The sequence below is a fragment of the Abramis brama genome (genome assembly GCF_963993115.1).
Source record: "Abramis brama genome assembly, chromosome: 17".
Taxonomy (NCBI): domain Eukaryota; kingdom Metazoa; phylum Chordata; class Actinopteri; order Cypriniformes; family Leuciscidae; genus Abramis; species Abramis brama.
In genome coordinates, this window is record NC_139979.1 from 31,046,802 (window position 1) to 31,073,315 (window position 26,514).

A 26,514-nucleotide genomic window follows, 5' to 3' on the forward strand; every position below is an offset into this window, starting at 1 on the left:
AAACAAAGGTGGGTAAACTGACAACTTAAAGACATGAGCACAATGAAATGACTGTGTTGCTTGAGAAAATGTACAATATACAGTTAAATGCGACAAAATGACATTCTGCAATTGGTGCAGTTCTTTTTTTTTTTATTGAAGAAAACTTTTCAAATCTTCAAACAATTGAACACAAAACTTTTACACAAAATAAGCAGTTAAAAAAATGACATTTAGCAGCTTGAACAAAGAAATCAAAGCAGAATGACAATTAAATTCACTGATACAAATAGAAAAACAAGCATAATGTTTGTTTGTCCTAAAAATAAATGTTTATTTTTATTTTTTATAAGACATTTGACCACTAAGCGTTTGGCATCATCCGAAGAATGGCAAGAAAGGAACTCCAAACTTCACAGAGCGAGTCAAACATCCCGCTGCCAGCAAAATCCACAGGATACTGTCAAAAATGTTAAGACAAACATAACAACAAACTGGAGGGCGAGTGAGAACCACAAACTGGAGATGCAAATGTGTAAAAAACTAAAAAATGTGAGATATGTGAACATGCAGAGGTGCACCATACGGCCCTCCTGATCAGCACAGACCCCATTGGTTAAAAACAAATGTTAACGCAAGTTCTACTGACTGATATCAATCACTTTAACGGCCATATCTTAAAATCTTTACAAATGCATCCACTGATGTTTTTAAAGGGGTCATATCATGTCTTATATTTTGCTTCATCTTTTGAGGTAAAATATTTTGATGTACTATATAAAGTGGGAACTGCATGAGGTTCTCAAGTTCATGAACATTTTAATCATAAAAATATAAAATCAAAATAAATAATTTTAAAATTAAAATAATTAAAATAAAGAACTTTAAAGAGATTTGTTTACCAACACGTCATTGACAATAAACCAACATCAGAGGACCATGAATATGCAAATGTGTTGTTATTTTTGTTGTTAATATTACTGAAATATTATCTTAAAATCTTAGAGGATACTTCAAATAAATATTTTAGCTCAAAGGGATTCAGCTGGGAATAGCCTACTATACAACCATACTTTAACTTTTAGGAATCAAAACTTGCTCCCCAGTCCAAAAACAACATTTATTGAAACTAAACATCCACAACTTTCTGACAACAGACAGATGAATACATTATTTACACATCAATGATGTCTACTGTGTGAGCCAAAACTTGCAAAGAATGTGCCATTAAGAAAAAGCCAAAAATACCCAAAAGCTTGTGTGTATGAGCCGAGCAAAGCACAAGGTTTGACAGGGGTTTCTATGAGGTCCTATCAGGAAGATCAGGTAAAGATCAGGAAAAGGTTGGAAAACGGAGATGAAAAATAAAACCGGGACTATTTTAGAAAGGAAAAAAGTGAAATGGCAGTGAAAAAATATGATATGACCCCTTTAAAATCTCTTTCAGAAATGTTATGCATCACAAACGCAAGTTATTTCTCCTCATTTAATCTTGATAATGCCAAATAATGTATCATTTGATTGATGCAAGCACTTAAGCGTTATATGATGGAAACTCGACTGCAAAGTTTGCATTCCATTGAAGATGGATTCAATGATCTGTGCTAAATACTTGTCTGTTCAGCCAAATTGCTCACAGTAATGAAATAAGCTCTATTGATTAAAATACATTTGTCGAGGGAGATAAACCCCTTCACCAGCTGCACCCATCTCTCCAGCCCTCCCTCTCTCACTCCCTCTCGTCTGAGTCCTCGCTTCTCTCTCGCACTCTCGCTTTCCTCTTCCTTCTCCTCTCAAGTCTCTTTGTCAAGTCTAAACATATATGCCTCCGCTCCGCCTACTTCCTTCCGCACGCTATTAATCAAGCACAGGTTAACACTCAGTTACCAGGGGGTGAATGAGGGGTCACGTTCAGAGCAGCTGTGAAGGGAGCGCATGAACACAGCCTGTTTTAGTTCCACCGCTTCAGCAAGAGCTGTCGAATTCCCTGCTTGGATGTTACAGCAAATACTGTCCCACCATCAAAGCTGCTTCTGCAAATACCTTTCTTCTAGAAAGTTAGGAAACGAACTTCGCTCTTGGTGCGAAACAAGTCTTTTCTTTGTTTTCAGCCATGCATGCATGTGCCCTCAACGCTCAACTTTTTGCATCTACCTAGAGCATCACGTTTCTCATCTGGATGCTGCTCAGAAACAATAAATTAAGAGTTCACTCACAAGACGTACTGCTTCAGAAATAACGCAGAGGACCGCAAGGAAAAACGACACTTGCATTGGTTGTAAATCAGGACACATCATGTACATTCACAAGCTTTTAGTCCCTTTGTCGTGTATTTTGAGATTATGAGGTTGCTTTGCTCACCTCAGCATACTGCATTGACATTAGGCACTTTGAATGCATTCACATGTACAAATATAGACAGCACTATCACATCATTTGATAGTCTGGGTATAAAAATACAATCTTAAAATCTTTGGTTTGTACAAACTGGAATCGTTCTTTTTGACTTTACCCCCTCATTCAGAGAGTCTCTGAGAAAGCTTCTTTGCGATACATCGGTTTCTGTTTGGACTGAAGGGTGCGACGACACCTCTTGCTTCCCTTTTGATGCATCTAATGACTGAGATTAAATGTTTTTGATAAGTGTCAACCGGTCAGAAACGCATGTTAGTACGTTTAAAGCCTCACAAATTAAGCAGAAGTTGCCCTCCAAACTGGTGTTAGCAATGGCCATCTTATTTCAGAAAACAGCGCCAGTCTGCATGAACAAAAAACCCACTGGAGCTGTTTTACACTGAGCCCGGTTCATGTCACTCAAGCATCGGTGCACATTGGGGAAGTGAGACAATTGCGAAACAACTTCATCTCCCTTACGACAATGCAATGATTCAGCTCATCTTTTTCACCATGTCTCAGTTGCACGGTAGCCACGTGGAGTAGGTTTGCTGATGGCAGGTAAAGACCGGCTGCACTTGGGCAATGTAATAATTGCTAAAGTTACCGTCTGCTACATAAGGGGCAGGTTGGTAATAGCAAGTGACATTGGCCACATTGGGTATGACGTTCTGCTCGGCCAGCACACGCACCGCCAGCATGGCGATCAACCCTAAGGCCTGCCGCCGCTCGTGTCCCATCAGACACACCGTGCTCTCGTTCACCACCCCATGCAGAGTCGTCAGATAATCGTACTTGCGGTCCTCCAAGCCCACAAAGTGGTTCTGGAGGTAAGACTCCAGCTTGCGCTGCTGTTCGCTGATGTCCGAGAAGTCGATGAAGAAGCGGGAGCACATGTAGCGCTGGAGAGACTTCATCTCCGACTCGGAGGCGGCGCGGAAACCCCTCACCAGAAGATGGCAGTACTTCAGCAGGCCTCCTCCTCGGATCTCCTCGGGGTTCCTCGTGCAGATCACCTTGTTGCGCAAGTGGTCCAATGCGGCGCCGAAGTCTCCGTACACGCTCTCGCCGATGATGGTGGGGTGAAACGTTTTGGCCATGGGGTTCTCGGAGCACTCGTAGAAAAGAAGCAGAGAGTCTAGCTTAATCTGGAAAGAATCGACACTGAACTCGAACTGCCGGCGCAAAGAGTCCACGAACTTGAGCTCTACATTTTTGCCCCGGTTGTTGGAGAGAGAGATGAGACTCCAGCGGTCCGAATCATTGCACACTTTCACCATCTTCTGCACGTATGCTTCCTGCACAAAAAGACGAGGAATTGTTGTGAGATCAGTTAGATCATTGTTTTATTATTATTATTCAAATAGAATTGCATCAAATACATTTGAATGCACATCCGTTTGCCATATCAGTTCTCCATAATTTCCTTTCGCAGGAGACCTAAGAGGCTGAGAATGCTCGATTGGCTTTAACCTGCTTTAGCGCAATCCTCTTACCGACAGAAAACCAACATTTCACCAGCCGATCAGTAAACTACTCTAATTGCATTTCTACTAAATGTCACTGGAGACTATCCATGCAGATGATCTTAAATAACACACACTGAATAAACAAAATCACAAACAAAACACATGAAGCAAAGTTAAAGCCATGTACTACAGTGTGACATGCTGTACTTTAAACACCATTTTCTTATAAAAATGATTATTAAAGATTTGGTATGAACTGGTTATTCAAGGGTCGTCTACTGATAAACAACAAATATTGTCCCATCAAAGCTAAAGTAACTTACTGTTTACTGTACTGTTTGCCTAAATTACTCACCTTTTTACACCCGTAGTCCAAAAGAAAGATGAAAATAATTTAAACGTTTAAGAACGCAAAAAAAGGTTCTTTATTGGCATTGATGGTTGCACCAAAAACCTTTAAAATCCATGGAATCTTTCATTGTTCTTTAGATTATTAAAAAGTTCTTCACACTAAAATAAAACATGGTTCTCCTGCCAAACTAAATGATCACTGAAAGGTTCTTCTATCTATGACATCACTGCGAAAAACTCCCTTTTGAAACCTTTATTTTTAAGAGTGTAAATATAATGGAATGAATATGACTAGTGTTTCTTTATAATGCATGTTATACTTTTAGTGTTTTAATGATTATTTATTTGTTATACTACAAAAAGAACTTGATTCTTTATTTTATTTTTCCAGACACACACACTCAAAACATTATGCATGGGATTATAAACTCAATGATTTAGGAGACTGATTGGATATTTTAAATTTGTAGGCTACTTAAAAAAAAAAAAAAAGCTTAACTGACAATTAGATTAAAGCTTCACAGAAATGGTGAGCACCTAAAACATAAACGTTTCCTTTTACAAATATGTAGCTACATTTGAAGCTGAAAATTTCAATTAATCAACTACTCTCATGAATCTGAACACTCACCTTCAGGGTCAACGGTGTGATTTTCTCTTTGTTGACCCCATCAGGTAAAAAGTCCAACAGACAGTCCAGCACTATGTTCTTGACGATCTGAAACTCCGTCTCTCCCTTCAGGTCCACGCAGAATATGAGGTCCAGGTCCTTGTAGCCGAGCCCGCTGTCCCCGAGCAGGACGTGGCTGGCGGCGGACCCGTTGAGCCGCGTGTCCCGCACATGGATGCCCTGCTCCCGCATGCGGCCCCGCACCGCAGTCACGATCTCCCGAGGCTTCATCTGCAGCGTGGGGAAGTTTCCTCGGCCGTGGATCGGGATGCTCTCCGTCAGGATGAGGTCCAGGCGCTGGACCTGCTCCCAGCTTAACACGCTGAAGTTCGTGCTGTCCGTGTTTGCGTCTGAAACCCTGTCCTCTTCAGCCATCGTCGGGTCTGTGTGAGGACTCGTCGGAGTGTGTTCGAGCGATCTGGAGATGTTATGAGGAGAGTTGAGGTGCATCACAGAGGAGACGCATAATGCGCTCGAGACTCTACTGAGGTCTGTCCTTGTGAATGTGATGTGAAGAGCGTCATGCGTCCACAAAGCGTTTGAGAGTGTGTGGTGTGTGTGTAGTATGACAGCAGTGCTGAGGCTTTCTGTGCGCCTCAGGTCACGCCTATCACACACACACATACACACCCCACTGTCACAACAGCAACCCAATGAGACGCGTCTCTCCACAACTGTGCGCTCAAATGCACATTTAGACATTTAGCACAAGGGTTTTCGAAACTGAGGTCCGGGGACCCCCGGGGGATCGCGTGGGACTGCTAGGGACTAAGTTTAGAGAAAATCGATAAATAAAATCGATAACATTAAAGTAATTAATGAGTAAATAATGAATCTTACAATAAAATATTGACTTAATAGAAACGAAATAGTTTCAGGCATATTTATAATATTTTTTCCTCAATATAAACTGGGTCTTTGGATATAGATGCCTTTTAAATTTTAGGATGGGATCCCTTGCATGAGGATGATCATATTTATTTGGGGTTCATCTTAAAGACGGAAAGCCCCTGATTTAGCATACAGACACACACTAATAAATAAATAAATAAAACTCATAATTTCACAATTACTTCCATTGTCTTAGAAAGGATTAAAGGTTGCAATTTAGTAATATTTATATATAAATATAATCTTAATCTTAATATAAATAATATTTTTTAATATTTTTTTAATCTTATTATTAAATTTAAATGCAATAGTGAATAATTACAGTTACAATTATAAGCAAGAAATTTCAGTGCTTTAGCAGGCAACACAAAAAAGTGTACTCCGCTAAAGGATGACAATAGATCATTAAAATAATGATTTAAACTTTTTATTTGACATTATTACAAATTGTACTATTTAAAACTTGTTCACCCAAAATGTTTAATTCTGTTATCATTTACTCACCCTCAAGTTGTTCCAAACCTATATAAATGTCTTTGTTCTGCTGAACACAAAAGAAGATATTTTTAAGAATGTTAAACCAAACAGTTGATGAGCCCCATTGACTTCCATAGTATGGGGAAAAAAAGTGCACACAATTAAGGGCACTTATTTTTCACAAGACAGACAGACAGACAGCTTGTTTGAAAGTGCAATAAAACCAGTAATGTAGCTGAAAATTCAATAAAGCCATTCATCAATAGCACATCTGCGCCTGAGAAGATTAAAACGTTTTGGAAGAAAGTCCCAACAAATTGCAAAGTAAATTGAGGGTCAGTGTCAGGACATTTGGTGTCTTTTATTGCCCTCTAGGGACGTGATAGAAAAGCGTCTTGAAAAATAAATGACTCTTTTCAGCTGTAGAAAACATTCAGCATTCATCCTGCATTCAGTTCTAGAAACACCAGCAAACATGTCCAGGATTCATAACCTGAAGCCTGAGGTCTGGCTGTCCCGTATGTGGGACTGAGTCTCCAGCTCATGTCAGAGTGGGCCAGCTGTCAGTCAGGATTCATCCGCGGACACAAAGCCCTGCGTCACTGCACTCACCCAGCCCTTTAAATCGCTCTGATCCCATTTAGGTTAACACAGGCTAAACCCTGCGAGCAAGACCAGTACACCTACAGTACAATCATACAGAACCTATTACTGACCACTAACCCATATTCATATCTGTACTCGTCCTCTCGCAAGAAAGACACCAATAAATAATGTCAAAATCAATCAATCAATCTATCTATCTATCTATCTATCTATCTATCTATCTATCTATCTATCTATTTTTGTCAATGAGTATCTCCCAGTCATAGTCCTAGATGGAAATACCATTGTACTGAGTGAGTATATGTCACGGTCATGTTCTGTTTCTTTATCTTGATTAGTTCCTAGTCATAGGTTTCCTTGTTACTGTTTTACCCGTGTTCGAGTTCATCTTTAGATGTAGTCACACACCTGTTCTCTGTTTCTTTGAGTATCATCCTCCTTGTATACGAGCCCTCATTTTTTTCAGTTCATGGTCTCGTGTTAATATTATTCATTATTGCCTGATTTATCTTTAAAGTTACCCGTTCATTCTGTGTCCTGCATCTCTCTCTTGGATTCAACTAAATGTCTCAATATATTTTCGTGGTATTCCAAGAACTTAAAAGTAGGCTATGTCACGGAATTGAAATGGTACATGTCCAAAAATCCCTCACATGGTCCCAACCGCTTGCCCACAAGTGCTGCAGTTTTCAATACGTGACTCAGTCCTGACCGGGCCAGAAGTCTGATCTGTCCAGACAAGAACTGTGTCTCTGCAGCTGTAAACACTTCATTTACTGGGACAAGCCACATCTCTGAGTCACTCCGCTGACAAACAGTATGATCATACTTATTATCCTAATAAACAAAAAGAGATTGCAGCTGACAACTTCACAAATCAAACTAGGTTTTCTCGAGGTTTTTGATCTGCTTCATTCTTTTTTTCCGTCTGTATGTGTAGCCTTCATATAAAATATGTGCCCAAATATTTGCCAGAATGTTTCGACTGAATGCATATTTACTAAATACGATTGCCTCACTGCAGTACATGGAGACAGCAGGGAAATAGAGTTATAAACATTAGAGTTAGAATGTGTAATTTGTCCTCTGGTTTTCTGTTGGACCGGTGGTCTCGGTAACTATAGTAACTTCTTCTTAGTCAGTTTTGGGAGAATACCAGAGTGAAAGTCATAATCCCCATTCCCTGCTGGGTTCATTTATTCTAGTCATGTCAGGTCCTTAAAGTGGTGTAAAATCATTTCTCTTGTTCATACTTAACATACAGAGTCAACTATACGTGAGACGTTCACTGTGTGCCAAAAATAACAGTAAGGAAATAATTTAAAAAAAGCTAGCCTTAGCCAGGTGTCAACTTCAATTTATTTATTTTTTTGACATCATCATACATATTTAATAATGAATGTTTTATAGTAAGACAAACCAACTAATTCCACAAAACATCTCATACATAACTCATCAGATACATTGCTAATATTCTCAGATGATTGTGCTGGTATTTTCCCTCCAAAATGTCACTTCCTGCAGAATGATGGAATTAAAGGACCTTCCCAACTTCCCGACGAGAGGTTGTGAACTCTATCGCAGAGCTGGACCAAGGCGAGCATTTGTAATTAAAAAGTATATACATTTTTAAATTAGAAAATGACAGATCATTTCACTTGAGATTACCCTTTTTCATCAGCACTTTAAAGCTCACAAAATACTGATTTTGGATCATAAAATATGGTTTACGTTGAGCATCGTTCACTTGCATTAGAGACAAATCCTGGAGTGTTTTCCTACAAAACTCTCAAAAGTTGGGAAACACTTCGGCTGAAGAAAGTCATAAACATCTTGGAAGGCCTTGAGGTGAGTGAATAATCAGGAAATTTTCATTTTTGAGTTTCTATTAGTTAAAGGAATTGAACTAATTAGGACACTAAACTAAACAGAATGAAACATGATACTAAGGACACGAAAAACCTCTAAACTGACGACCGATTAAAACAATATTCTCAAGAAAGCAAGTTTTAGTTTGATTAGATAAAGCCAAAGTGAACAAATTACTGTAATTATCAGGTTTAACATGCATTTAAAATGGATTGTAATTAAATCATTTAGAAATAACCCCTTTATACTTTACATAATTATAATAACTGATGATTTTCATCTTTAAAATACAGGTCCGGTTTCACAGACAAGCCTCAGATTAAGCCAAGATTAGGCCTTAGTTCAATTAAAGCATTTAAGTAGCTTTTATAAACATGCCCTAGAAAAATACATTACTGATGTGCATCTTGAGACAAAACAATGGCAGCATTAAGATATATTTTAAGATATATCCATGCAAGTTGCTTTCAGTTAAAACAGCTAAATTTTAGTCTGGGACTATAGCTTAAGCCTTGTCTGTGAAACCAACAGGGGGATAACGTGTCATATTTTATCCAGTATTTTAAAACCAGGCAAGGCTGTCAGTAATATTCTCAGGGCCTGCAGGGGAAAAGGCCAATCCTGGCCCAGCAACACATGCTCATTTTCTCAGAAGTCTCTTTCTACACACTAACCTGCCTAACGTTACGTGTAATGAATCCGATCTGAGATCCCGAGAGGCACGTGGCGAAACCCCCATGAGCTCAACGGCGTGGGAGATCAGTGATGTCACGTAAGCACGTTCTGGGCACGCTCAGAATACCCTGTCTACTCGTAGCCGTAATTATTCAGAGCAGTTCACTAACAAGAATCTGCTAATCCACACTGATGCTCCATGAGCTCAATGAGATCAGAAACAAGAGTCAGAAACAAGTCACACTGACAGAAACGGACTTTAAGAGTCACTCTTCATAACGGCTTCTCTTCGAAAATAAACAGTAGCCTAACTAGTGTCAGTCTGTCAGAGGGGAAAAGTGATGTGCGATTGCTGACATGAGTCAAATAAATGCGGTCATGTAGAGGAATAGTTCACTTAAAGGGATACTCCACTTTTTTTGGAAATAGGCTCATTTTACAACTCCCCCAGACGGGAGATACCGTAACGAAAATACCGTTTTCGAATCCATTCAGCCGAACTCCGGGTCTGGCGGTACCACTTTTAGCATAGCTTAGCATAGATCATTGAATCGGACAGGACCATTAGCATCTCTCTCAAAAAAATGACCAAAGAGTTTCGATATTTTTCCTATTTAAAACTTGACTCTTCTGTTGTTACATCGTGTACGGAAGGAGACGGAAAATGAAAAGTTGCGATTTTCTAGGCTGATATGGCTAGGAACTATACTCTCATTCCTGCGTAATAATCAAGAAACTTTGCTGCCGTACCATGGGTGCAGCAGGCGTAATGACAAACTTAGTCCCGGTCACGTTGGAAGTTACTGAGCTGGGGACTATTTTCAGGCGCTGCGTCATATCATTACGCCTGCTGCACTCATGGTACGTTCAGCAAAGTTTCTTGATTATTACGCAGTAATGAGAGTATAGTTCCTAGCCATATCAGCCTAGAAAAACACAACTTTACATTTTCCGTCGGTCTTAGTACACGATGTAACTACAGAAGAGTCAAGTTTTAAATAGGAAAAATATCAAAACTCTTTGGTCATTTTTTTGAGAGAGATGCTAATGGTCCTGTCCGATTCAATGATCTATGCTAAGCTATGCTAAAAGTGGTACCGCCAGACCCGGAGTTCGGCTGAATGGATTCGAAAACGGTAAAACTCAACTGTTTAACTCTGGGGGAGTTGTAAAATGAGCCTATTTCCAAAAAAAGTGGAGTATCCCTTTAAAAATTAAAATTCTGTCATAATTTTCTCACCCTCAAGTTGTTCCAAACCTGTATGAGTTTCTTTCTTCTGCTGAACACAAAATTAGATATTTTGAAGAATGTCGGAAACCAAACAGTTGATGGACCCCATTGACTTCCATAGTATGGAGAAAAAAAAAAAAATACTATGGAAGTAAATGGGGTCCATCAACTGTTTGGTTTCCGACATTCTTCAAAATATCTTCTTCAGTGTTCAGCAGAACTGACTACAAGTTTCTATGATAGGAGGGATATAAGAATTCATCTTGCCATGATAAGACCTCAGAGCAAACAAATATGAACATATGAAAAATCAATTCAACACTAAGAGGATTAGGAGATCTAAATATTTAGTTTCCATTTGCTTGTCCAAGACTGTAATGCTTTCATAAAGTAGCTACACAGAGCAAATAGCGGTTTTGTTGATGATGGCATGGGTTTCTGGTGTATTTCTCTTTGTGGAGCTCCATATCAGATGTTTCTTCCTTTAAAACAACTACCAGAGTAAATCATTTAAATCATCCTGCAGGATTTTCCATAACCAGAGTTTGTTGATGCAGCACAGCATGTATTTTCAACAAATTGTCCATTAAACTGTAATCATGACATAATTCGTTTGTAACACAGTTCTGTGATTGGATGAGCCACGTTCAGAGTGGATGTGATTGCCAGGCATCAGGCTAACGAGAAACATTAAACAGCTATAAACTATTAGATATGATGGATTAATCACGTAAAATGAAACAGCATGAAAAGCAGCTTGTCTTAAACATGTCAAATGCCTGTATCACTCTTAAAATGCTGATTTTGTTCTGTATCCAACACACACAGGTCATGGTTTTGACAATCTATTGAAGTCATATTTAATTCACTGTAATACAAAAGTAAATTAGAAATCCTTTACCAATTCTAGTGTAATTGTTTTTTAAATTTATTTAAATTACTGTTTAAAAGTTTGGGGTCTGTAAATGTCTTCAAAAGAAGTCTCTTCTTCTCACCAAGGCTGCATTTATTTGATCAAAATACAGTAAAACAGTAATATTGTGAAATATTAGCACAGTTTAAAACAGCTGTTATCTATTTAAATATATTTTAAAGTGTAATTTATTCCTGTGATTAAAGCAGAATTTTCAGCATCATTACTCCAGTCTTCAGTGTCACATGATCCTTCAGAAATCAGTCTAATATGATGATTTGATGCTCAAGAAACATTTCTGATTATTATCAATGTTGAAAACAGTTGTGCTGCTTAATATTTTTTGAGGAAAACATGATACATTCTTTTCCACAATACTTTTTTTTTTTTCAAAAGATCATTTATTTGAAAAAGAAATCTTTTAATTCTAATTATTTTTAACTTTTTATGTTCACTTTTTTAAACTTTTTTCACTTCAGCAATAATTTGCCAAGTGTTGTCTTTAAAAATAGACTAAACTTAAGTCTTTTCTCCACAGCATTCAAGATTTATAAACGTTTAAGACCGTTTCAGCTCCATGCCCAAAAAGTGAATAAATGGATTATTTATACAATTATATTTATATTATTTTATTATATTTATATTATTAATACAAAATATTAAATAAAAAACATTATCAAACTAAAATATAGTACAATTATATCACTGAATTATTATTATTTTTTTTTCATATTTTTTTTTTTGAGCCAGAGGGTTAATGCATCCATGCCGAGTAAAAGTATTGATTTCTATATTTAAAAAAGCATACTGAACTGTATAGTGCATTGATGTATATTGTCATAAAAACCACAAAAGCTGTTTTAAACTTTGTTAATTATATTAAAACACTGTATTTAGACATGTTGCAGCTTTTGAAACAGCGTTGCATACTTCTTCCCAATCTCCTGGGCATCATATCTCCTCTGACTAATTCAGTCAAGTAAGTGATTATCATTCCTCTCACTGCATGTCTGGCAGATGCTTGAACTGAAGCGTCGCAGTCATTACTGCACATTAGGACCCTTAACCATCATGCTCTTATTTATGGAGGGTCATCTGATGCACTCTGTTAACGGCTGCTTTTTAATTCTCTGATGATTGTAACATATGCAAAGAGAGAGGTTTGCTCGTAAGGAAAGGACTGTCTCCTAAATCAAATCACACCAAACATCAAATTCATTAGGACGGGCTTGAGATGACTGCATGAGTGCAAATTTGACAAATGAAAGAGAGGTGACATCACTGAAGTAACGTCACTGGAGACACGCTGTTCTCTGACCCCGATGACTGTAAAGACAGAGAGTCAACAGCGGTCTGCTAAAACAGGCGGAGGTGGACAAGAGGTCCTTTAATAACTCATTTTCATATGAGCTGAACCGATCATTGGGTGTGTTCGGCTTGAAGCGGCGCACACACTTTGGGCCAGATTTACTAAACAGGGCAAATCGGCATAAGAGCGCGATTCCACAAAAGCGCCGATGGGAGTGGAAAGTTGTGCACATGATCTACTTACGACTTGCATATTAAAGAACACAGAGGATCATTTCCATAATGACCAACACAATCTACCAAGAGCAGCGCAAATTAGCGTCTGGTGCATCTTTTGTTCGGTTAATAATGGTGCAAATACCAGAAATCACCTGGCGTGATTCATACTCTCCTCCCATAAATGTTGCACCTGAAAGGGAAACTCCTACAAATGCATGTGTAATAATATCAGCCGCAAAAATAACCGTCCACGCCTTTTCAGCGCTAATTTTTCACTGCGTGTCTTTAGTAAATCCTGACAGTACCTATTTTAACGGCAAATGATTTGTGTTGGAGCTGTAAATCTGGCCCCTAATTTATAATGTCCGGACAAAATCCCACATCGTAATATATCAGAAACCTTTTACACCTTTATTGAAATTATAGCCATTTAGTGTGTGTGTGTGTATACATATATATATACACACACATTTGAAAGGGGTCACTGAAAGATTTAGAGGAAAGATTAATTTTTATTCTAGCCATCACATTTTCAGTTATTAACAAAAAATATAAATTAGCTTATTATAGTGCCACCTAGTGGGCGATTCTCATCAAGTATAGTGCATAGCCTCATGTAGGAAAGTTATGCAAAACAAGATAATGTATCCTCTTACCGGCCTATTTAATTTGTCTCTGTCCACTTGCTCAATACCTTCCATATGGAAATGTGCTAAATGTGCTACCACTCTTTTTAAAAGCGGTTACCCATCTGATCTGAACAACTACCATCCAATCTCTATTATTTGCACTGTTGCGAAGGTTTCCGAGAAACTAGACCCAACTTTCCCACTACTAAGGCCTTAATGAAATCCACCAATGATTTGTTTACTTCCTTTGATAAAGGCCAACTTTACCAGTGCAATCTTCATTGATCTCTCTAAAGCATTCATCATGGTGGACCATTACCTTCTACTTGATAAATTGCACTCTATAGGCTTTGATATAAACTCTCTCCTCTGGTTTAATTCCTATCTCCATTACAGACGCCAATATGTTTCTTTTAAGGCTCTAATTCTGTTTATTTGGTTGTTGATAATGGTGTTCCTCAAGGCTCAACACTGGGTCCTCTGCTCTTCTGTGCCTTTATTAATGACCTTCCCAAAACTTGCTCACAATCTTTCATTCATCTTTATGCAGATGACACTGTTATTTACTCTTCCCAACTGTGATATTTCATACATGCAGTCCTCTCTGCAGTCAGAATTTTACTCATTACAGGATTGGTTTTACAAAAACAAACTTCTGTCTTGCAGTATGGTGTTTATTAAAAGATGCGTTTGTTCGCATTCCTTTGATTTAAATATTAGTTTTGATGACGGGTCACCCCTCACTAAAGTTGATCTATTTAAATGTCTTGGTCTTTGGCTTGACCATGAACTGTCCTTTAGCCTCACATTGATTTTATTTTCAAAAAATCGTATGGTTGCTTGTGTTCTCTTTATCGCTGAAAATATTAATCTCCCAATGAATTCTTCCTATTATTGACCATGCGGACATTATTTACCAAAACACTTCAGATACCAATTTAAAACCTCTAAATGTCATTCACAATTCTTTCTGTATTGTTTTGAGAACACATTGTGCACTGTATGAAACTCTTAATTGTCTCCAACCAAAATCCCGAAGGCCCACTGGTTCATTTTAATGGCCCTTCTTATTTAAAACAGCTTTTGGCTCCATTTACATCCTCCTATCCCTTTTGACATACGCAGCATCCGTTTCTCTGTGTCCCGAGAATTTTTACAGCAGGTCATTCCAGGACAAAGCTCGATCAGACTGGAACAATCTCCCTCCTCGTCTCAGATCAATTACATCTTTCCGTCCGAATAGGACTAATCTATTTTCTCATCTGAAAACAACCTGCTCATGTTTTTAAATCAAGGCTTTTATACCAACGCTTATCATCTTGTTCATTTTATTTATTTCTTTATTTTTATTTCTGCCCTCTCTCAGGGTGCAGGTACATTTAGATTTTCATGTTTGCACTAAAATGTATGTCCTCTTGTGTGTACATGCTCCTGTTTGTCTAATACAGTTGGAGACTGTAGCTGGGAGAATAGGGGAGTTTGTCTGTTTAAGTGATTTTTTATTATTATTTTTTTTGCTATTTGTTTGTTTGCTTTAAATGTGTTGTATTTTGTATTGTAGTTTGTATGTGTTATTGCGACCCCCTCGAAAATGTGGTGTTACATCTCAAGGGGCTATCCTTTCAATAAATTAAAATACACATCAAATTTCATTATTGTTCACAATTATTATTATTTCATTAAATTAAGTTATGACAGGTTTTCAGTTGTAGTGCCCCCTATTGGCAGATACTGATACACCTTGTCAATGTGTATCAAGTTTCATCAAGTTTGGACATTGCATTGAGCAGATTCAGGTCGAGTAGTCAAAATCAAAGATGTCAGACCATTATAATATACCATTTAATATGTCTTCACAACGCATTATTGGATCAGAATTCTTGTAACTTTTTGTCTTGAGGATATTGGGATGATACGTACCAAGTTTGGTGCAAATTGAACCAATGGCCTTGGAAGATTTAGAAAAAGTATGTTTTTGGAAAAAATGTCCCAGGGATAAACAATATTGGATATATATGAACTTTTAGAGCCGAAAAAGAATAATTGGCAAAACAGTAAATACAATAGGGTTCAGCATCTTGGTTTCATGGACCCCTAAAGAAAAGAAAAGGAAGTCAATGCATCAAGGCCAAAAATTGCTCATAGCAATTTTTAGGTTAAGGGTTTGGCGAACTTGATTGTCTGAACCAGAGCATAAAATAAATAATAAAAAAACCCAGAGGTACTAAATAATATTATATGGTCTTAGCCTTGACCAAGCCACAGTGCAGAAGTTATGCTAGAATGACGGTGAATATTTTCATGTTAAGCTCCAATCCTAGATTAATATGTAACAATTGTTAGGATATGTAACATTGTATGTAATATGTAATTGTTGCAAAATGTAACAATCTGTTTGACCTACAGTACCAATGGAGATCTGGAGACTTTCACAGACCACAACATGTGGGTGAACTTTCCCTTTAGAGATGCATGAAGACAAAACAACAATCGCTGATGCTCACATTCACCTCTTTATTGCATGCCACTGCAAATATCTTCTCTTAACATTAAGCAAACATGACTAAGAGGTATTCAAAGAAAGAACAATAATCTTTTTTTTTTTTTAAACTATAGTGCCAATCATATTGTGATAATGACTTAAACATAATAAAGTATAATTACACCCAGCCCCAAATGAGAATGTTATTAATGTGGATTGCACGAGGAAGCAAAATATAAAATGCATATTTGTAAATCTCAGCTCCTTTCGTCGTGCACAAGTTTCTTTTAAACCAGCGGCTTCAAACAGACCTCGTGAGCAGCCTAATAAAGTCTTTATTGCTTTTCACGGCTGATTGGATTTTCTTCATCTTGTCACAATGGGTGAGTTTTATGTGTGTGTGCCTAGCCTCCATAAGACACACACACACACACCTGTGAGATGTAGATCACTGCACCACAGGATCATCAAGAAAGAAGAGGAGATACAAACATCCTTTGGCACATGCGGCGACTCTTCGGAGCTGAGAACAATAGATTACACTTCACGTTCCAGTCTTTTCTCAAGAGAAAACAGCTAAATGAATGAAAAAAGTGGACAGAAAGAAAAAGCAAGCAGTCTAAGAGAACAAGTGTGCATTGGAAAGCAGGACACGGCTTGAGATGCAGCTTAACACTGCCTGAAACTTAAGCGTGATGTGATGTGATGTGATGTGATGGGTGTTACGGTAACGCTGTGCTAGTATCAGCGTTTGTTCCAGGTGGGGGTGGCGATTGGACCTTGTGGAGCTCTTTCCACCAAGATCAGCTCCTCTGGGTTATTAACGGCCTTGTAATGGAGTAACAGGTCCTGAATGGCTCGTTCTTCAATCTACAGTAAAATGAGAAGAACGGAATTGAAGGGTAAATGACAAAAATATTTTTTATTCAGATTAAAAATCTAGTGTATTACACATCTGCAAAGTTCTTAGAAGCTGAATTTTCAGCATCATTACTCCAGTCTTCAGTGTCACATGATCCTTCAGAAATCATTCTAATATGATGATTTGCTGCTCAACAAACATTTATTATTATTATTATCAATGTTGAAAACAGTTGTGCAGCTTCATATTTATGTAGAAAAACGAGATACATTTTTCTCAGGACTCTTCAGAAAGTTCAAAAGAACAGCATTTATTTGAAATAGATATATTTTTGCAACAATGTAGTCTTTACTGTCACTCAACAGTGTCTTTTTCATAGTTTTACAATTTTATAACAATTTTATCCAAAGTTGAGATTTAAATACAACACCAAGCGGTGTAAAGCTAAACATACATATTTCCTTTATAGTACACGAGTGTACATATCTTAATCATTATCATTCAAAAGTAGAAAATGTCTGAAGTAGCTTGGTTTTTTAACCATTTATATCACGCTGTTTCCTTGCAGTTATACCATTTGACAACCTGAACTAACTAATGTCATTGCCAGGTTAAAGTTCCTGTTTTTAAGTCACATGCATTTACATTTATTCATTCAGGAGGACAACAATATGCAAGTGCTATGACCCTTCCCAGTTTAATCTCACGCAGTACATGAGTACACTCATTTTTTTTTAAACATGCACATAATGCCGAATCTCGTGACCTGTATGAGTGCTAGCGGCTTCTCGCGGCTGCGGATCAGTGCCGCCTCCTGTTTTCTCTCCTCCTCCACAATGGAGGCAAACGTAGAGGTGGACGGAGGGCTTCCGGCTGCTCTCAGCACCCAAGGGCTGATGGGAAGAAGAAAAAACACAAGAGAGAACAAGGTTCAATGCTGAGTAACTTCCTCCGAAGCGGAATAATGAAGTTGCTTCGAATGCTTCAATTAACTCAGGCGTGTGAATTGTGAGGAATTTAACCTGCTTCTATTTCCACTGTTTCTTAATGATCCAGCAAACGACAGAAAACAGGATCATCACAACAACGACTCTGACAGTTTTATTGCGCACACACACTGTATATATATACACACATATGTACGCACACATATTACATAAACATTTTTATGATACATGCGTTTAATCCCGATTAATCGATTTGAAAGCCCCATTTACTTCCTAAATCCCACATCAAGCTCAAGCAGTTGAACAATACAAGGATAGACATGAAACTGCTCTTTTAATTCTTTCAAATAAATAAAGTTGCATATATTATTCCCTAGCTTTTAACGGGAGATGGTTACATTAAGAACATACATTTTAATATTAGATGATTAGATGTAAAATGTTTATGTTAAATCCACTACTGTTTTATATAGAGATGTTCTAGTCTATCCAGTATTAAATTCAATTACATCAGAAGTAACTAATTAAATCACAGAAAAATGAAGAGTAATCCCTTACATTACTTTTTCAAGGGGAAAGTAATTAGTAATGAGTTACACACAACACTTATTATTTTTAAATTTACTATAGAATATTTAATGCTCATTATTTTTACATTTTTGCTCATTTACATTCTTCCACGATGTCTACAGAACAATGTTTGATTTGACTGACTTTTATGTTAAATGCGATTAATTTATTTGACAGCACTAGTAATAAGTAATGCATTTCTTTTCAGAGAGTAATTGGTACAGTAATGTCACCGTTGAAGATGTACTTGTAATTATTTACATCTGTAACTCACCCAACACTGTACACAACACAAAAACACCAAAGGTAAAAGAACCGCTTTCCACCCGAGGGCAGCGACACACACTGATTTCAGCCTGCCTTCTCATCGTGCTCGTAAACACAGGTGACGTCGAGCCCCAGGGATGAGTGTGTTTGTGACAAAGTGTGCCCTTATCAATACAGATTACAATCACAGACGGGCTGCTGATAAATATTCAGAGCTCTGCTCGAGCGCTGGACTCATAAACACAGACCCAGCGGGCAGCTGATGTGACCGAGAGACGCCGGACCCAGGCTCAGGTCAGATCAGTGCTGACACATGATGAAGGAGGACACGTCACACTGGACGTCCTGGAGAGCAGAGCGTCCCAGAAAACACCACAGATAAGCATCTCTCGTGCACCACATATAGACGATCGTCCTGTTGCATTCGGGTCCGTACATCAAATCTTTTTAAAAATCCATTGTTTTTGGTACAAAGATTTTTTTAAGTGTGTTAAGACTGTCAAAATACACTTTTTTTCTTTTCTTTATTATTATTTTTTTCCACCTTTTCCACCTTTTGCTTTCAGGTCCGTTTTGACTCGAAAGTGAACTGTGTCTTTACACATGAAATCATGCTGGGTTTTTTTAACATTAGATTTGTCTCAAATTACTTCTGTAAAATACATTTAGCGTTTTTACACTGACACGCACATCGTACACAATAATTCTGAAAAATAAATACATCAAATAATGTCTTAATGTTGAAATAATAAAATGAATATTCAGTTTGAGAGTACATTTCAGAGTAATATTGATGTTGTATTGATGTTGTTTTGTTAGAAAAAGAATATGTAGGTTTCATAAATTTAGACTGTTTTTAGCGGTCATGAATTATAAGTTTCATATGAATTTAATTAAATTCATTGAAGTCAATGGAGTCAATCACATGCTCTTATAAATGTCATCTAACGATATATTCAAATACAATATCTCATAAATATTGATAACTTGTTTTGCATCACACTGGTTTTTGCTGTCATTCTTGAAAAATATGAAATTAAAAAGAATTTCTCAATTTCTTTTATTAATAAAAGGGGGTAATTGAGTAATAGCATGGAAAAAACATTTTATGCATTTAAAACATTATGCATTCACTCATTAATGATAAGTTACTGATTTAGATGGTTTTAAACATGGTTTTGAAAATATTAAGTTATGACTTTTATAAGCTTTCGGTCCACCGGCTCCAAGCTGAAGGTATATACTGTTTTTTTAATGCATTAGGAGGGTTAAATAACAGTCTGAACTTCAGACGACACTGGGTTTGCATAATAAACACAGTGTACTAACCAGACACCACCGCGACAAAGCAACTAGTGCCAAGATATGGTCACTCTGGTTTCCATTTAAATAATTTCCAGATGAATATTTCAACACATTCTCTATCGGTTGAAATCGTGGGGGAAAAAAATCTTACTAACCCAAGAACAAGAACATCCCATTACTTCTTTGAGAAAACAGCACAAAGAAAATTAAACAGTATCAGCCTAGAATCACACCTACAGAACACACCAGTAAATGTCAATAGATGTACTGTAACATGTGGCTTCAGTCCTCACTGACTACAGCATCTCAGTCACATGACCGATCACTCACAGGCCTCGTTATGAAGAAGCATTACAGCGCCATCTAGCGGAACATACAACTGAACAAGAATCAGAATAACACCTAATCTCACACACAAGCTTCACAGAGAAAGCAATCCCAGAAAGCACTTTTGTGAACTATTTTTGTGCTTGGAGAATTGTGGCGTTTCTATTCCAGATGATCAATATCCTTGTGCTAAAATCGATGTCCATTAAGAAATGGTTTAAGGAGTCTGGTGTGGACTAATCTTGTGTGCCTAGCCAGAAGGTAAAGCATGTCAAGCGATCAATAACGGTTTATGGTGACGTTTAGGGGTGGGTAAATACCACTACAATAACACCATGTGCACCAACACATCATCAGTGCATCTGAACTCAACTTTCACTTTAACAATTTTTCATGCGAAACATGCCATGTTTCAAACCAAACTGTGGGTGTGAAAGCATCATTGGACTTCTGACTTTGCGAACCTGTTTCCAGTTTAGTGTGCCATACGCATCCATCATTTAGTGAATGGATATTGTGCACTGAATGAGATGTTCCTCACCCCGCGGGTTTATCCGGGTCGCTGCTCTCGGCACATTTAAAGGTCACTCTTTTGGCACACATGGGCGGTCCTGCAGTGGCCACTGGACTGCTGGCCTTCACTGGGGAAACTGGAGAGGGTTTTCCACGCTGTTCCTCCTCCACTAAAAGATCCCGGAAGGAACAGGAAGAGGGCGGGGACTGAACTGCTGTCGACCTGACAACACAATGATGCAAGGTGAGCGAGGAACTGACAAACAACGGTAGGACAAACATCATTAGACAATCACTGTTTACAAATGACACAAAGTTAATGGCTAAATGATAATGATAAAAAAACAGATAAAATTGTTAGCAATAGTTTTAGACACTATATAATGCATTAGGTATCAGTGATCTAGGTATAAATATGCTCTTTATACAACATGTTACAATGTTAAAATGTATTAGTATCAGATTTATTAGTTTACTAAGGTTGTTCACAAACTTGTAGTTCGGTTCGCTTGGTCCAGACCAAAACTAAAACATTTAGGCCTGGTCCGCTTAGCGTTCACATTGGTACTTTATCACCGAACCTAAAGGCATAGGGATACATTCACAACCTGGTCGGCTTATATTACATATATTTCGTGACAGGACAATACTGTGTTCTGGGATAAATGCGCTCACTGTGTGTGCATGGCTACATATGATGTTATTTTGACCAGCTGAGAACTCGTGCAGAGCTTATAAAATGTGTAAAGGAGTCAAAATAGCGTCAGGAATCCCTCCGTCACACAAACCCAGATCTGCTGTGAGGAGACGCGGTTCTGATGCCTGTACTGAACTCTGACGGGCAACATCGAGACTATGACGAGAAAAAACAGCTGAGCATTGTGTCCTTTATAGAGTCACATGTTTATGACATCATGTCCGTCCGTTTTGCGTTCATATTTCAGTCGAACCGCACCAGAGTTCGTTAGGACTGAGACCCATCTTTTCAGCGTCTCGGTCCGCTTGTTTGGTGGCTCCAAGGTTTAGATCCAAACACGTGTACAGCGTTTAGAAGACACTCAATTATTCACTAATATTATTAATTCAACTCCACCAATACTTCAATTGACTGACACTATTGCCTTATGAAGAGCTGCTAATAGCGGAATCAAATTTGTTTCATTATTGATGAATTTTGCAACATTGACTTACAGCATACAGTGAGGAAAATAAGTATTTGAACACCCTGCTATTTTGCAAGTTCTCCCACTTAGAAATCATGGAAGGGTCTGAAATTGTCATCGTAGGTGCATGTCCACTGTGAGAGACATAATCTAAAAAAAAATATCCAGAAATCACAATGTATGATTTTTTAACTATTTATTTGTATGATACAGCTGCAAATAAGTATTTGAACACCTGAGAAAATCAATGTTAATATTTGGTACAGTAGCCTTTGTTTGCAATTACAGAGGTCAAATGTTTCCTGTAGTTTTTCACCAGGTTTGCACACACTGCAGGAGGGATTTTGGCCCACTCCTCCACACAGATCTTCTCTAGATCAGTCAGGTTTCTGGGCTGTCGCTGAGAAACACAGAGTTTGAGCTCCCTCCAAAGATTCTCTATTGGGTTTAGGTCTGGAGACTGGCTAGGCCACGCCAGAACCTTGATATGCTTCTTACAGAGCCACTCCTTGGTCATCCTGGCTGTGTGCTTCGGGTCATTGTCATGTTGGAAGACCCAGCCTCGACCCATCTTCAATGCTCTAACTGAGGGAAGGAGGTTGTTCCCCAAAATCTCGCAATACATGGCCCCGGTCCTCCTCTCCTTAATACAGTGCAGTCGCCCTGTCCCATGTGCAGAAAAACACCCCCAAAGCATGATGCTACCACCCCCATGCTTCACAGTAGGGATGGTGTTCTTGGGATGGTACTCATCATTCTTCTTCCTCCAAACACGTTTAGTGGAATTATGACCAAAAAGTTCTATTTTGGTCTCATCTGACCACATGACTTTCTCCCATGACTCCTCTGGATCATCCAAATGGTCATTGGCAAACTTAAGACGGGCCTTGACATGTGCTGGTTTAAGCAGGGGAACCTTTCCATTTTCTAATGATTGCTCCAACAGTGGACCTTTTTTCACCAAGCTGCTTGGCAATTTCCCCGTAGCCCTTTCCAGCCTTGTGGAGGTGTACAATTTTGTCTCTAGTGTCTTTGGACAGCTCTTTGGTCTTGGCCATGTTAGTAGTTGGATTCTTACTGATTGTATGGGGTGGACAGGTGTCTTTATGCAGCTAACGACCTCAAACAGGTGCATCTAATTTAGGATAATAAATGGAGTGGAGGTGGACATTTTAAAGGCAGACTTACAGGTCTTTGAGGGTCAGAATTCTAGCTGATAGACAGGTGTTCAAATACTTATTTGCAGCTGTATCATACAAAGAAATTGTTAAAAAATCATATATTGTGATTTCTGGATTTTTTTTTTTAGATTATGTCTCTCACAGTGGACATGCACCTACGATGACAATTTCAGACCCCTCCATGATTTCCAAGTGGGAGAACTTGCAAAATAGCAGGGTGTTCAAATACTTATTTTCCTCACTGTAATTTGAATGTGTCTCATATTTGATGAAGTTTGCATCACTGAATCTGTTATTTTCCTGTTTATTATTGTGAGGCTGCTATGAAACAATCTGTATTGTATAAAGTGCTGTATAAATAAAGGTATCTTCACTTGGCATATTATGTATGAGGACTGTAGAGAGCATGTCAATAGGAAAGCCAAGCCAAATTTAGAAATCCCAAAGAGGCCGTACTGTCACCCTACCGTATACCCATTTCTCAGGCATAATGGAATAAGGAAAGCAGAAAGTGATCAGGCTCTCACCAGGTCTTCACAGGTTTCACTGGAGGAACAGATGGTGGTGATTTCGCAGACATGCTCTCCGTGCTTCCCTCTCTGGAGGCCAGAGCCATCATCTTCCTCTGCTTCTGAGACATCTTACTGGGAGTGACCGTGGCTTTACTGCTGCTCGATCTGGCATTTTAAAAAAAAAGACACTATAATGAATAGTTCACTTAAAAATGAAAATTCTGTCATCATTTACTCACCCTCAAGTTGTTCCAAACATTTATTAATTTCTTTCTTCTGCTGAACACAAAAGAATACATTTTGAATTATGTCGGTAACCAAAGAGTTGATGGACCCCATTGACTTCCATGGTATTTTTTTTTCCTACTATGGAAGTCAATAGTCAACTATCTTCTTTTGGGTTCAGCAGAAGAAAGAAATTCAAACAGGTTTGAAACAACTTGAGGGTGTGTAAATGATGACAGAGATTTCATTTTAAGGGAATTATTCCTTTAACCCTCTGAGGTCGACAAACGCGCCGACGCGTTTTGCCGGATTTTCCCCACATTGTAGCACTATAAACTTAAATTACTCCATCATTTATGGTCATACAGAAAAAAGAAATATAAAAAAAGAATCTGTGATATTTCTCCTTTTGTATGTGTCCACTTACAATCAAATCAAAACATTGTGCTTTTGTAAAATAAAGAAAATAAACAGGGTGTGCTTTCTGCCTCTCCGTCGCGGTGAACTTTTTTTTCTTGAGCACGTCTATAAACTGAAACAAAACTCAGCGAATACTTGTCACACATTTATGAGCCATATACCTTTATAAACATTTAAGTGTGTACTTTTAAATGATCGGATTCAAAACGAAAACAAATATTCTCTGTTTAAGTAATTTGTATAAAACCAACAAGATGTCCAGCTTCTCAAACGCTTGCTCATTACAGTTAATTTGGCCACGCCTACTCGCGCAAAAGATATTCACATGCAAATCTCCACATGGAACGCGAACGCGCTCGTTACCTCAACAACAAAACACTTCACTTCACTTTTCGTCGAGTTTGAAAGACGTGCCTGAGCTTACATTGGATTTAGGCTACCTCAGAAGAAGAAGAACGCGATTTGAAGACAAGAAAGATAAGGTAAGAAATTCTTACATAGCCTAGTTTGTTATTGTTGCATAAATGTCACGTTGCAGCTGAACTGTTGCTAGATATATGGGGAATATTATAATATTTAGACCCGTGTTTACTGTGTTTGTGGATATCTGCTCAAACATAGATATGTTTATGGTAACCATAATGTTTTATATTTGAGAGTGATCGCGTTTGAATGTATCATATTTTGCAAGCGATCGCGTTTGAATGTATCATATTTTGCAAGCGATCGCGTTTGAATGTATCATATTTTGGATGAAAGCAAAACGCACCAAACGGCTTCATGTTTTTATTATTATCTCATTTCATATCATCATAACGGATGGAAACATTTGAAGTAACATGATAATCAATATATTTTTCTCTAGCTTCTTTTGGAAGATTTATAGGCTGCTATAGGTTATTTATTGTTATTATTATTTTATCCGCACTGCGCATATACCTTATGCCTACAAGGCACAACAAACCTGGTGTTCATTATATTATATATCGTTGGAAACGTGTGTGTGTGTGTGTATTCTGTGAATTTTAAAAAGGAATTTTAAAAAGCAATTTTAACCAGAAAAATCTAATATTTATTTCCAAAATCGTGCAGGCCTTTCTCTTGATATCAGTATGTTCACTTTTTTTTTTTTCAGGTCCCAGATGCCACTGAGGACTTCAACATTCACATGAGTCTCAGTACGTGAACATGGTAAAGTGAAAATCTTGGAAATGAAAGGTATGTACAATGTTTTTAGGAATGGCACAAAGGTCTCTGTCTTTGAAGTGCTTTTTTGGCATTTGTTGTGTATCTTTGGATTATGTTGTGTTGTAAATAAATCCAAACAATTTAAAAGCCATTATTTTTTAAATCTCCTCATTTACAGTATTGTGCAAGGTTGCTCAGAATGATAGGGGCCTGATAGCTCCTAATAGGGCCGTTAGGGGAGGTTCTTTGTCTTTCTCAGGTGAGAAAAGCTTACATATTAATGAGCTCTCGCATAAGGCTTTTTCACACAAAACACGTCGTAAAATTTTTAAATCAATATATTGTCTTATCTGAATGAGCAGTCAGGGTGATTTTCACATAGTTTTGCAGCAAATATTCTAGGCTACGTCATACAATTTTCAAAAGTCTTGTGAAGAAATAATCAGTATGGGTTTCATGGCCTTATTTCAGTGAGAATTTTTTTTTGTATTTTCAAAAACCACGCATAAATGTCATTATCTCAAAACTACAAACTTTTACATACATGCTGCTGATATATTATTGTAGCAGAGTTTGTGCTGAATACAGTGTAATTAGACTTTAGCCATGAAAATGTCACAAGTAACAGAAATAACCAGAAATGTCAGAGCATGTCAGAACACCTCCAGGGCCCAGAAAACAGCTCAGACCTCAGAGGGTTAACTGTGTTCTGTGAACTACCATGACTTACGAGCTGGGACCTTTGGCTGTGGCACCCAGGGTCAGTGAGTTGGCCTCCATCTCCATGATGGCCCTGAGGTCCAGGACAGGAGCTGGTCTGGAGAGACTGAACATACATTCAGAATTACAGCGACACCAATGAAGAAGATCA

General features: G+C 38.0%; 2 protein-coding genes across 2 annotated transcripts in view; both read right to left on the bottom strand.

Annotated features, from left to right (window-relative positions):
* Positions 1–952: 952 nt before the first annotated feature.
* On the bottom strand, positions 953–5,447 carry tent5aa (terminal nucleotidyltransferase 5Aa). Its single transcript, XM_084088191.1, has 2 exons — positions 4,825–5,447; positions 953–3,671 (listed from the first exon to the last, which is right to left on the bottom strand). The coding sequence occupies exons 1-2, from the start codon at positions 5,311–5,313 to the stop codon at positions 2,892–2,894; spliced, it is 1,269 nt and encodes a 422-aa protein (XP_083944317.1). The 5' UTR covers positions 5,314–5,447; the 3' UTR covers positions 953–2,891.
* A 10,728-nt stretch (positions 5,448–16,175) lies between these two features.
* ibtk (inhibitor of Bruton agammaglobulinemia tyrosine kinase) overlaps positions 16,176–26,514 on the bottom strand; it is a 38,406-nt gene continuing 28,067 nt past the window's right edge. Inside the window, exons 24-28 of the mRNA XM_084090108.1 lie at positions 26,374–26,469; positions 23,826–23,975; positions 20,983–21,177; positions 17,792–17,918; positions 16,176–17,033 (exon numbers count right to left, since the gene is read on the bottom strand). Of these exons, the coding sequence (XP_083946234.1) occupies positions 16,908–17,033; positions 17,792–17,918; positions 20,983–21,177; positions 23,826–23,975; positions 26,374–26,469 (694 nt within the window). The 3' untranslated portion in view covers positions 16,176–16,907. The remainder of the gene's footprint in view (positions 17,034–17,791; positions 17,919–20,982; positions 21,178–23,825; positions 23,976–26,373; positions 26,470–26,514) is intronic.